Source organism: Chiroxiphia lanceolata, chromosome 7 (genome assembly GCF_009829145.1).
Source record: "Chiroxiphia lanceolata isolate bChiLan1 chromosome 7, bChiLan1.pri, whole genome shotgun sequence".
NCBI classification, from domain to species: domain Eukaryota; kingdom Metazoa; phylum Chordata; class Aves; order Passeriformes; family Pipridae; genus Chiroxiphia; species Chiroxiphia lanceolata.
In genome coordinates this window covers 36,364,801-36,377,160 of record NC_045643.1, presented here as the reverse complement: position 1 = coordinate 36,377,160, position 12,360 = coordinate 36,364,801, and the positions used below count along the sequence as shown (strand labels likewise).

The window sequence follows — 12,360 nt, the reverse complement described above, 5'->3', positions numbered from 1 at the left end:
TGTCCATTGGCCTCAGAAAGACACAACCATGTCTAAGGGGCTTTGGCTGATGTTCTTGATGCCCCTTCCATGGAACTGTTCAAGGCCAGGTTGGATGGGGCTTGGAGCAACCTGGCCTGGAGGAAAGTGTCCCTGCCCGTGGCAGGGCATTGGAATGAGATGAACTTTAAATTCCCTTCTAACCCAAACCATTCTGTGATTCTCAGCACCGGATGCCTTCCCCCCAGCACTGTAGCCGGGTGATCCCAACCCTAAAAGCGCTGTCTTGCTTTGCAAAGTGTGGGAGCATCTCAGGGGTGTTTGCTTTCTCTCCTGCTTTTAGAACCAAAAAGCAGAGGTTTAACCCCAGTTCCCACCTCATCCTTTTGCAGACAACTCACTGCCACTGCCACCAGCCCGATGGCCGCAGCGATGGCAGGTTTGGTCACTGGGCTCAGAGCTCAGCCCTCCATGTGACAAGTATTGCTCAAGTTTACCACTCTTGCTATTACAAATTCAACCCTTCCTAGAATTAAAAAAAAAAAAAAAAAAAAAATGGAATCTGTTATCACTGAGCATATGCAACTGCTAAACATCCTCTTCAGTATAACTTCAGCCCATTCTGAGAACTACTTTCACAGTTGTTTTGTACGGTGTCTGTCTGTCAGATATTGCCCACAAGATTTCCACAGTCTATAGAATATACTTCCACCATAAAAATATATATATATTGGGCATATTTATTACTACCTGGTGTGGAAAAAACAGATATTAAAAGCTTTTATTTTCATTTTACATTGTATATGTACTATGTACCTTGTATTAATGGCACCAAAAAAAATTAAACACGGCCTTGTATTTGTGCCTCCATTTTGATGTAATTTCTCCAATCTGCTACATCTAAATCATTCATCAATTTAAGGTGCTTCTAGAGCAACTATCACCCTAGTTCTTCAGACATCAAGGAGCCAAGAGGCTATACACAGAATATTTGGACATCCTGTACATTTAAATGTGCCACTAAATAAAAATTCTCCAAAGCTTTAATTTCTTAATAAATCAAAATCAGATCTTGCACAAGTGAAAGCAACCCCTTGGGTGCCAGGTAGGGCAGTATTGCTATAACAATTAACCTGTGATCAGAGGCAGTGGAGCAGAGGCTACTCCTTTAATTCTTTCATTTAATTTTTATACCTCTTGACTTCTGGTTTTGTCCAGCTGCCCCTTCCTCCTTTCTGTTCCCCCTGTGGCTGAGTTGTGCTCACACCAACCCTGTGCTGAGCGGGGTTGCATAACAAGCACCATCACTTGCACCTCTTTGCTGACCAACTTATAACTGATCTGCAGCTTCAGTTGTTCCTTTATTGCCACCAGCTCGGAGCAGGCGGGGCCTTCATGCCTATCATTGAGGCACATTGAAATACAACCAGACAATACTGATGTTGGCTCACTGGGAGGACACTGTAAGAAATTTATATTAAAAGTTCTTGATGTTTCAAACACCTCAAGTTGAAACAACCTTTGGTCTTCTCACTAAGTGTCATATAAACAAGACGGGAACACTGTGTGTCTGAGATATTCCTTTATGGTTTCCTAGCTTAACCCCACATGGCTTTAAGTAACATGTATGTACTACAGGAAACCTTACCACTGCATTTAAGAAAATGAGGCCTAAATGTGCTCATATCCAGAAGATTCACCGTTCTTATTAATGCATATATGTCATGCATAGATTATTAACAGCTTCACAACTAGATAGGAACTTGCATTTCAATAAACATACTTTTACAAGCGCAAAGAAAAAAAAAAAGTTTTGCATTAGGATGTTACTTCGTGTCTTTGTCCTGGGAGAATGCAACTAAAGAAACCACATTTAAAATCAGACATTAGATATGCAAATATGTGTTCAGATCAGAGATACGAAAATTATTCAAATGATTAATTATTCATCATAAAAATGTCAATTAATAATTCTGAAGCATAATAGGCATCTTTCCGATGCATCTTTATTTTTCAAGCCTAAATACTGTTGAATCTGTGTTCAATTGCATTCTAACAAGTTTTTAAAAATTCAACAAAGTAAACAACCAACTATAAACAAAAGTGAGCCGTGAATTTTAATCACTGCCAACTGAGCCAAAGAATGTGGCCGAACTTCAGCACTGATCCCAGAAGAGAAGGGAAAACCACCTCCAGCTCACGGTGCGGGACAGTACATGGAGGATGTTCGCTGCTCACTGCTCTCTGCCCGGTGTGAGAAGAGGTTTGGGGTCCTGTGGATGCTGTTCTCCCACTGCAGACACACATACAGACATCGTGAACAGGAGCTGAGCAGCTCTAGGCTGTCAGAAGCAACTTTATAAATGACAAAATTAAGAAAAACGTATCAGGGAGATTCACTTTTAACGTGCAGGGACTCGCACAAGATTAAATATTACAGTGATCTGCTTGTTAGAAATGCCCAGGGATAGATAAATTAAAGCCAGACAATCTTTTCCCTTGCTTTTGGCTCATATCCTATCCCTACATGGGTTTTCCACAGAGGAACTCGAAAACTTTGGGAATGTTGATTCAAAAGGTTTCTTCCCAAATATCTCAGCAGCAGCTGGGGGGAGAGTCATTCCCTGACCCTTTCTTCCTCTCCTTTGTGCCCACACCTCCAAGTGGAAATGGGAAAAAATAGAGGCTTTGCTTTCTAAATCTTAGTTTATAGGGACACCTGTACTGAGAAAAAAGTATCCAACAGCATCTTGAGGCCACATGGGGCCTTCCTCACTCACAAAAATTATTCCAGCCTGTCTTATCCTCTACCAACACAGGTGACTGCAGAAAATAATACACCCTGGGGGGTTTTTCGTTGGTTTGGGGTTGTTTTGGGTTTTTATTTTTTTGCCAATCTCCCAATTTCTTCTCGAGGCAAGGACAGCTTCAGCACCCCAGAGATTGAGCATGAGGAGCAGCCAGAACCCACAGGGAGCCCCTGTTCTTGCAGGAGCCGCTCCCTCGGCAGAGCAGAGCTGTGGGGAGGAAGGGATGCTCTCCCCAGGCTCCGTTGCAAGTGGGCACATCTCATCTGGGTCCTCAGCATGGGGATGTTTAATCCCTGATGCAGGAAGGGTTCCACACTTTGGGGAGAATATTAGAGGGTTATGGCGATGAAAGGCCTGAAGGAAAAGCCTCAAAGCAGCTGAAGCTTATTTAGAGGTGCTAAACCACTGTCTTCACCAGCCTCTAAAATGTATTAGTCAAAACTTATCAGCCAGAACAGTTTTGCTGCTATTTCCTTGATTTTCCTCCTTCCGCACGGGCAAGAAAACACAGTCCCCGTTACCATCCTGTGCCAGGGAAAAAGCAAACATATCTAAATAAATAAGGCCATGAATAATTCCCCCAGCCCACAAAGCCACCATGGCAGAAGGTCCCAACAGAAGGCCCAAGTCCTCCAGGGCCTGTGCCCTGAATCCCTCCTTGGTGGCTGGTCACCTCCCCTGTCAATCACACCTTGCTGCCTGGAGGTCTCGGGGGTCTCTCCCTGCATGGCCTCTTTTTCATGGCAGGGTTTGTCCCTGTAGCATGATTTGTCCCTGGCCAGCCCTACAGATCCACACAGGGATGGGGACATAGGGTTATCTCCAAGGGTGTCATCGTCATGATAGGTTTTGGTGGATGAAGGGAAACCCACTGAGAGGACAGGAGTCAAGACGGCTTCCCCCGTGGCTTCATTCAGGCAGGTTTGCATCAGGGTCAGGCTGCTCCCATCTTAACTCTCTTCATTTTCACATAGGAAAACTTGAGGAAAAGAGGAAAAACCTGTACCCAGAGAACTGCCCTTAAAACCATCCCCAAGCCACAGCACTGGGAGTTCTACACAAGGAGGGAGCTGGAGTTTGTGAGGATATTTTGGCTCCTCTTGCTTTTAAACTGCTGGGGTGGGGGGACTGGATTTGCAAAAGTTTTAAAATAGGGCAGGGAATAGGATCTGCACGGGGATGCTGATGGTGCAGGGGCTGGGAGCCAGGCTGCCAGCACCACCCCAATAAAGGCAGGATCTATAGGCTGTCATTATTTCCATCTCCTAAAGAAGCTGCACGCCCGTTATTAGTTCAGAGCAGGGCAGGAAATCATCGCCTGGATTAAGGTTAAATTCCATCTCAGAAGGGCTTAGCTGATTGGTAAATGTTTATGTCCAGCGTCCAAAAATTAAAAATAAAAAAAAACAAAAACAAACAACAAGAAACAAGAAACACCCCCACATCTCACATTAAAATAACATCTAATAAGGTTGGGTGTTATGTCACTCCTGCGAAGATCCGAGCAGTTTATTGCTCCGATGCAAACCCTGCTGAAGCACTTCAGAGCTGGAGACACTGTGAGATTGAGGGCTGAAAGAACAGCCAGCAAAATTATGAATAGGGTTTATCTGACAACACCAACCTGTTCCTTAAAGCCCTTGAGCATCATCACACGGTCTGAGGGTTTGTTTTTTAGTGTGGCTGCAGATGTATATGTTTTAATGATACAACATCGATGGCAGTCCTGCCTGTTGTGGGTTAGGCTGCAGCCTCTCATAATCTCCAGTTCATCCTCTCGTTTTCTAATCTGGAAATGTATGAACAATATGTAAGGAGTTTGTAATGGGATTAATTTATTTTGAGAACTTGTTGGTTGGGTTTTTGATTTTTTTTTTCCCTTATCCTCCTAGAAAACGTGGGTGAGTGGAAATCGAGCGAGTCAGTAATTAGCATTCACTTTTTTCTTTTTCTTTCTTTTTATCATATGCATCTAAATTCAGTTTAGCTCTTTAAGGAATTGCCAGACTGCCCTTGATTTATAGGCAATGCCTTCTGGATCTGAGAGGATCTAATTCAAATTAATAATACTTGAATCTGATTTCAAGATATTTGCACCGTGCTATATATTTCATTAAGATATCATCACTCTGTGTGTGTGTGTGTCTGTGTGCATGTGTGTGTGTGTGTGTGTGTGATATGTCTCTGTGTATACAGGTATATTTAGGCATGGAGAAGTCAGGCATGCTGCAGGAAAATCATGTTGGCATTTAGAGAACAGTGACAAGAAAACTTTTAGCAAAGCCAGGATGAGTCATACCAGGGGAAAAATAAGAAATATAAAGAAAAATAATAATAATTAAACAAAAAAATAGGGTAGCTTGTTCCCACCTTTGCAATAGTTGGGGATTTCAGCGGCAGCAAACCACCAGAGCCTGCCTCTGCCTCCCCACTCCTCCTGCAGCTCGGGGTTGGGGAGGGGGACACCTGGAGAGGGGATTGGTGGCTATTTCCCGTCCCGGGGGGGGATTTGGATGCCCCTGCCCGGAGCCCCCGCTATGCGCTGCCTCCCCCACATCTCGCAGGGGCACCCAGCGCTGTCTAACTCGCAGATGACCAAAAAAATCCCAAGCAAATCTCGGTGGCTCTGATGAGCTGCAAAGACATGCGGCGGGGGGTGGGGGCGAGGGGGGCGAGGGGGGGGTCCCCTTCCTTCCTTTGCGATGCTGAACCGTCAGGAAGGTGTTCCCTGAGCAGGACCATTTTGGAGCGCAATCCCTATCGCTATTGCTCGCCTTCCACTTCTTGCTTTAGGCACACGTTCAACGCACAGTTCAAGAGCAGTTTATCTAAGCTTAATGTAAGTAAAAGTGCAGTGTGGGATCAGTGTGCCATTTGTTTCGGTTTTCTTCGGGAGGGGGAGAAGAAAAAAGAAATAAAGTGCTGTAATGGGTTGAACTCTTGTCAGAGCAGGGAAATTGTTTCACAGCTCTTTAACGCAGCCCTTTGGGCAGCCCCACGTTTACCTCGGGAAAGGACCATACGAGCAGGCAAGACGCGAAGTTTCTCTTTGCACTGATATTATTTCGAGCTCTTTTAGAGGAAGGAACGGCTGTGGGTTGTGCTGGGAGCTGGGCATGAGCGGCTGAAAGCTCAGCCGAACCAGCCCCCTTTGCAGCTGAACGCCTTCGCTCAGCATCCCCAGCTCGGGCTGCCTTCACTTACTTCGATATTACTTCTCGATTACGTGCGGTGCAAACCAGCTTTTTGATTAACAAACCGGCAGAGCGTTGGTTAAGAACACTTAAACTTCAAAAAAAGAGAAAAAACTATCCCCCTGGGAAGTGGGCTCTGAATTGGTTAATAATGTGCAGTACTTGCTAAATTGCTGACTTCCAGATGTGGAAAATATCTTTCTTGTTTAGGACCTACGTAACCTGATTGGATTACGACAGAAGCGTCACATTGGAAGGCTTTTGAGTGATGATTTAATTAACCATACAGTAGAAAGCTGTATTTGCCAGGAAACCCCTTCCATATTTGCATAACCAATCCCTTCAGTGCAAAGGTGGAGTCTGGTTTTTTTTTTTTTCCCTTCTTTTTTTTTTTTTTATATATGTAATTTTATTTTAATTTTCATACTTGAAAAAGGTGAAAAACTTGTAACCTCACTGAAGTTCAGTCCCACGCGTTACTTGTCCACGCTGTCTCTCTGCTCATTCAGCTACTTCCAAGGAAGAGCAGAGCCAGGAAAAGAGCCCATCTCACCCCTGATCCATATCTGTGAACAAAACAGATAGACTGTAAGATCTCAGCACGTTTGGTTGGTGGTTCTTTTTTTTTTCCCCCCTCAGATTTAGCTGACTATTCAAATAACCTGGATGAGTGCTGAAATGAAAGGGAGGGGGAAGAAGAAAAAAAATAAAAAAATAAAAAGCCCTGAAAGAAATGCGTTAAGGATAAAAATAAAACAGCACCAAAACAAGCCAGGGAGCTTATTTGCAGTGCCCGAACAGAGTTTAGTTTCTAGGCTTTATGTTAGGGTAAGTTTTCCCCGCCGCAAGATGCGAGAGCTCCGCGCGGGGCTGCGGAGCGGGACGGTGCGGGGCAGGATGCGGCCCCTCGCCGGCTCCGCGGGCGGGCGAGAGGGGGGGACCCCGCCGGGGGAGAACCGCCAGGGATCCCGCCCCAGGATGGGAGAACCGGCAGGGATCCAGCCTGGGGGCAGGGGATCCGGCGGGATCCTGCTGGGGAGGGGGCGGGGGATTCCGCCTGGGGGAGGGAAAGGGATGCGGGGAGCGGGGGGGGGGGACACACAGGCAGGGATGCGCCGCGCCGTGGGGGGGAGCAGGGATGCGCCCCAGGGGTGGCAGAGGATGCAGCCGGGGCCGGGGGGGGAAGGGCAGGGTCGCATCCGCGGGGCAGGGGGGCTGCAGACCCCGGAGGGGCTGGGATGCGGTGGCGGGGCGCGGTGAGTTTCCGCGGGGCGCGGAGCGGCGCGGAGCGCAGCGGCGGGGCGGGGGGCGGGCGCGGGGCGGGGGGCGGGCGGGAGGAGGTGGAATTGCATTTCTGCCGCTAAAGCGTTCGCGGAGACTTCAAGGTATAATCTATCCCAGATCCTTTCCCAGAGAGAAACTTGGCGATCACGTTTCCACATGATGCTCACGTTTGGTGCTCTCCAATTATCCCTCCCCACAAAGATAGGTGGCGTGTGTTGCAGGGTCTCTCCTCTCGCTCGTACAGAAAAGAAAAAGAAAAAAATGTCATTAGAAGAGGCGTAACACGTCAGTCCGTCCCCAGGTTTGTGTTTCCTGGAGTGGCAGAAAGAGATCAGTCCTAACCTGCCCAGCAGGAATAACGGTCCTTCCGACAACTCTTTGCAAGGCTTTTTACAATTTCTCCAGGAGCTGCATCTCCCTTCACCTTTTCTCCTCCACTTCGCGGCTTCTTCATGCTTTTTCTTGTCACCATTTCTGACCAAAACTACAAACAAGACTTCGCAGGTAGGTTCGAAATTTAATTCCATTTTCTCCCTTTTTTTTTTTTTCCCTCCTCTTCTCTTTTTACTCAGACCACCTCACGCACCAGCAGGCTTATTTCATTTCGAGAGTATTTTAATTTTTCTGGCTTGTTCATACTTGGGGGGAAAAAATCTCTTTTTTTTTCTTTATTTTTTAATTTTTTTTTAACCGAAACCTGAAGTCACTCCAACACCGCTCCGGGAAGGGGTGAGCAGTTTCGGGGCGCTCGGGGCTGTGCCACCACCACCCCTGCTCCCCTTACCTGTCAGCCAGGTACGGGAGGTGCCTTTTACAACGCAGCACCAAAAGTTTTAGTGTTAGGAAAGGACTTCGTCCTCCTGCAAAAAAAAAAAAAAAAAAAAAGAAATCAAACAACAAAACCCTCAAACATCCCCCCACCCACCTCCTGCTCTTTTTATTTCAGGTTTTACATCTGAGCTCTGAAAGTTTGCAGGTACCTGTTAATGCTTTGCATGCCCTGAGCATGCAGAGCCAGCCCGGCCGGGCACCGCTGGAGCCCCAGCCCCGGGCAGGGCTCCCCGGCAAAGGATGTGTTTCCCCAAACAGAAAGTTTAGCTGTTTTGTCTGTTTAGTTGGTTTCATTTCTTTATTTTATTTTGTGAAGCTGGGTGAAGCAACACCTTAGCTTCTGGGAGCCTAAAGCAAGAAGTGAAAGTACTGACTGGAACTTAAAAGTCGTCTACCAAAAAAAAAAAAAAAAAAAAAAAATAAAAATTAAAAATTATAATGTATATTTTTAAAAGCTTACCGGTCCTCTAGAAAGAAAAGTGTTCTCGAAATTTGCAGGTTTAAAATTATTGTCAACTTTTTGCGGGAGGCAGGGGAGCAAGGAAGGGAGTGAAATGCATTTAAAAGAATTCACCATTGGTCGTTTTGCATTAAAACGCCTATTACCGAGGCAAGCTGAGGGTCCGGGCTCGCCTCGGTGCCTGTCCTCCCTCCCCGCTACATCTCCTGGTAGATGTGCTGCGGTGATGCCACCATTGCCCACTCCAGTCTCGGGAATAACTGGCAAATACTAAAGTTTCTAGCACATTTCTCAGCCTCTTCCTTCCTCAGCCACATATATGCACATCCACAGAGCCACCAATTCCCTCTGTCCAAGCGGAATCCCAAGCAGGAGAGTGTGAGCAAACACGCTGACCCCACACACACTCTCTCAATCTTCCCATCCTCTTACCTGCTTGGAGATTTATTATTTCTTATTTTTAGCCAAGCAGGTTTTATAACAGCAAACGTCTGAGGGAAGAGTTTAGGCAGAATAAAAAGACCCAACAGCAACATACTTCACTGCTCAGTCCTGGTCTGAAGCTCCAGCAAAGTAAAAAGACACAAGGGAGGGGAAAGAGGAAAAGGGAAAAAATATCTCATTCTGCTTAAAAAAATATATATTAAAATTGTTGAGTCAAGTAATAATTTTTTAGGTTTTATGTAAAACTCCCAGTGCAGGAGAAGACAATAGATGCGAAGGCGAGGGGGGATCCTGCTCAGGAGAGCAAGGGTTAATTGCCCTTGTTTTACAGTTTGCATCTGTTACATCTTTTATAGCCCCCTGTTTAAACTAATCCTCAAGTCAAAGCATCTTTAAAGCTACAGCATCTTCTTCGAGATGGACTGAGTTTCAGGAGCGTTCTTGCAGCAAACCAAACGCTCCTGCCTCTCTCTCCCTTTGACAGATAGAGCCTCCTGCCCAGCCCGGGCACACAGGCACACAGAGTAGGTCCAAAAGTTTACATGTTGTGGGTTTTTTTCTTAAAAAAGAAAAATAATCAACAAAAAACCAAAACCCAACTGCAAGGCTGAAAACTCTGACAGCGGTAGTTTTGATTTCTGTTTCTTTTCTGGGAAGGAAAAAAAATGACACTCTGAAGCTTTGTTTAACTAAGGGACAGGGGAAACCCTGAATATTGTCAAACTGACTAAAAAGGTGACAGAGGTTTATAATTACACTCCTCGTTGTTAGGGGGAGGGGGAGGTCTCCGTGCTGAGCTTTACCCCAAAAGGACAGGGGAGAGCCATGTTTCCCTCTCCTCTTATCACTTTGCTGGAGTGCACTTTGGGGGGAAAAAAATAAAGGCAAGAGAAGGGTAGGATTTCGCATGAAAAGAAGTTCTAGTGTCAAATTAAAGTACTTTTAGGAGGAAATGGTCCGCCTAGCATTGAGTCAAACAGCCTACTGTAAAAGCTGTGCATTCCCTCATACGGTCATGAGTTATGACTCATTTGAGATGTAATTCTTGTCTCTCTCTCTCTCTCTGATCTGCTTTGCTGGTGCAACACACACACACACACAGGGAGGGAGGCACACGCACACGCGCTCACACACACACACGCAGAGACACACACACACACACACACAGAGCGAGAGAGAGAGAGAGAGAGAGAGAGAGAGAGAGAGAGAGAGGGAGCAGAAATAAATAAATAAATAAATATATAAATAAATAAAGAAGAAATCTGCCCGGCTGGGGAGAGAGGGGGAGCCCGCTCCGACCGCGTCCCACCTCCCCCGGCACGGCCAGGCTCGCCGTGTGCGTGGATGGGTTCTTTTTCGGGTGCAAACTGGGGTCCCCGTTGGCGCCCTGCGTTTAAATGGGACATCCCGATGCCCACATTGTCGCTGTGTTTGGTCGTTACATAGAGCCTGCGTGCTGCTGCTGCTGCTGCTGAATCAGGGAGTCGAGCCCATGCGAACTGCCATCTGATCCACTCTTATCAATGAAGCAGCAGATCATGGCGGATGGCCCCAGGTGTAAGAGGCGAAAACAAGCCAACCCCCGGAGGAAAAACGGTAAGACGCCCCCCCGGGAAAACTTTTCCGGCCGGCTCCGCCGCGGCCCGGGGAATGGAAGGGGGGGGGGTGTGTGGAGGAAAGCCGGCGGCAGGACGGGGAGCGGGACGGCGCGGGGGGGACGGCGCCCGGCAGCCCGGGGCTGGCCGCCCCCCGGCTCCCTGCGCCGCGTCCCGGGGGCTGCGCGGCCGCGGAGCGCTGGAAGGGGGCAGCGGAGGGGCGCGGGGGGGGAGCGGCGCTGCCGCCGGACCCGCCGACGCCGCCGCGCCCCAAAGTTTGTTGCGCGGGCGCGGAGCGGAGCGGGCGCTGCCCCGGAGCCCCCGGAGCTGCCGGTGCCCCGGAGCGCAGGCGGGGGCGGCCCCGGCGCTGTGTCGCTCGGCGCTGTCACAGCCCGGGCCGGGCCGGGGCGCGGAGCGGAGCGGAGCGGAGGGAGCGGAGCGGGGCGGTGGGAGGCGCGGAGCGGCGCGGAGAGAGCGGGGCGGGCGGCCCTGGGAAAAAACCCGGCAGCGTGAGAACCCCGAGGCGGACTGGCACCGAGTTAGAGACTCTCTCTCTCTTTCTCTCTCTCTCTTTTCTTTCTTTTCCTTTTTTTTTTTTTTTCATTGTTAGGGACTCGAAAATGAAACTTCCTCCTCCCTGATAATTAATAATACTAATGAGCTCGGTGCCCGATTGTCCGCCGCTGCCCTCTCCCCCGGTCCCCGCCGGCCGCGCAGGGCCGGGGCGCAGTGGGACGCGGTGTTCTGGGCTGATTTCACATTTGGCAGCTTTCACTGGTGTGATGGGTCTCTCTTTCTCCGTCTCTCCCCGTCCCTCCCTTAGTTTCTTCCTTTCTCCCCCGGCTGATAGCCGCTCCCCCGCCGCCAGCCTCCCCCTCCCCGCCCGCAGCCCCTCGCATGGCCATCCCGGCCCCACTTCCAACAACTTTCCTCTCGAGGAGCCAGAGGAAGGAAGATATTTGTGTGAACCTGAACCCATGCGCTTATAGCTCAGCTACTTCATTTAAGTGGAGAGGTGGAGGGGGGCTGAAGGAGGAGGGGGACACACACACAACAACAACAACAACAAAAAACACAAAGACAAGAGAATGTTGATTAGAAACAAATGATCCTGCCCCCCCTTCCTCTCCCTCTCTAGGTTGTGAGTGTGAGAGTGTGTGTGTGTGTGTGTGTGTGTGCGTGTGTGTCTTTTTCTTGTTGTGGTGGAGGCGTCGAGCCATATGGGGGAGTGATAGAGGAATTTTAGTCAGAAACTGTTCGTTATGTTACACTGGCTTTTCCCTTTGTGTTGTCTTTGATCTATTTGCTTGGCTTAGTATTACAAAAAAAAAAAAAAAGAAGGACCAAAAACCTAAAATAATATATTCCGAGCAGCTTCCCAAGGATCCGTTCCTTGTTATCTTTTTTTAAAGTCTCTCCCCCTCCACCACCACCCTTTACTCTTGTGTCTGTCATTATTTAAGGTGGTCCTCACAGAGGAGACCTCCCCTTCCCCTCATCTCTGGGTAATTTAGTAGACATTAAAATTACACGTAATGTTTCCCTCTCCTCTCTTGTGTTTCCTCTGTTCTTTTTATTAAATGTTGGTTATTGATTTTCTAAAATCAATGTCTGTTGTGGGGCTTTTTTCCCCTTACAAGTATCTAAAGCACGTTGCTGATCAACTGGATAACAAAAGCTTTGTGTCAAGTAGCCTTTTTTCTTATGTTAAACAGTCATTTTTGAGAGAAAAAGAGAATGAGATTTAAAGCAACGCATCCAGA

General features: G+C 47.9%; 1 protein-coding gene and 1 long non-coding RNA gene across 3 annotated transcripts in view; one reads left to right on the top strand and one right to left on the bottom strand.

The window, feature by feature from the left end:
- Positions 1–2,051: 2,051 nt before the first annotated feature.
- On the bottom strand, positions 2,052–8,054 carry LOC116789256. Of its 2 annotated transcripts, XR_004357952.1 has the most exons (4): positions 7,610–8,054; positions 7,435–7,502; positions 6,411–6,549; positions 2,052–2,272 (listed from the first exon to the last, which is right to left on the bottom strand). It is a non-coding gene; the product is annotated as an uncharacterized LOC116789256 (long non-coding RNA). The 2 variants fall into 2 exon arrangements; XR_004357951.1 differs by having other exon boundaries at positions 7,435–8,054.
- Positions 7,352–12,360, top strand: part of ZEB2 (zinc finger E-box binding homeobox 2) — a 114,062-nt gene continuing 109,053 nt past the window's right edge. Inside the window, 2 exon segments of the mRNA XM_032692851.1 lie at positions 7,352–7,771; positions 10,449–10,598. Coding sequence (XP_032548742.1) covers positions 10,526–10,598 — 73 coding nt within the window. The 5' untranslated portion in view covers positions 7,352–7,771; positions 10,449–10,525.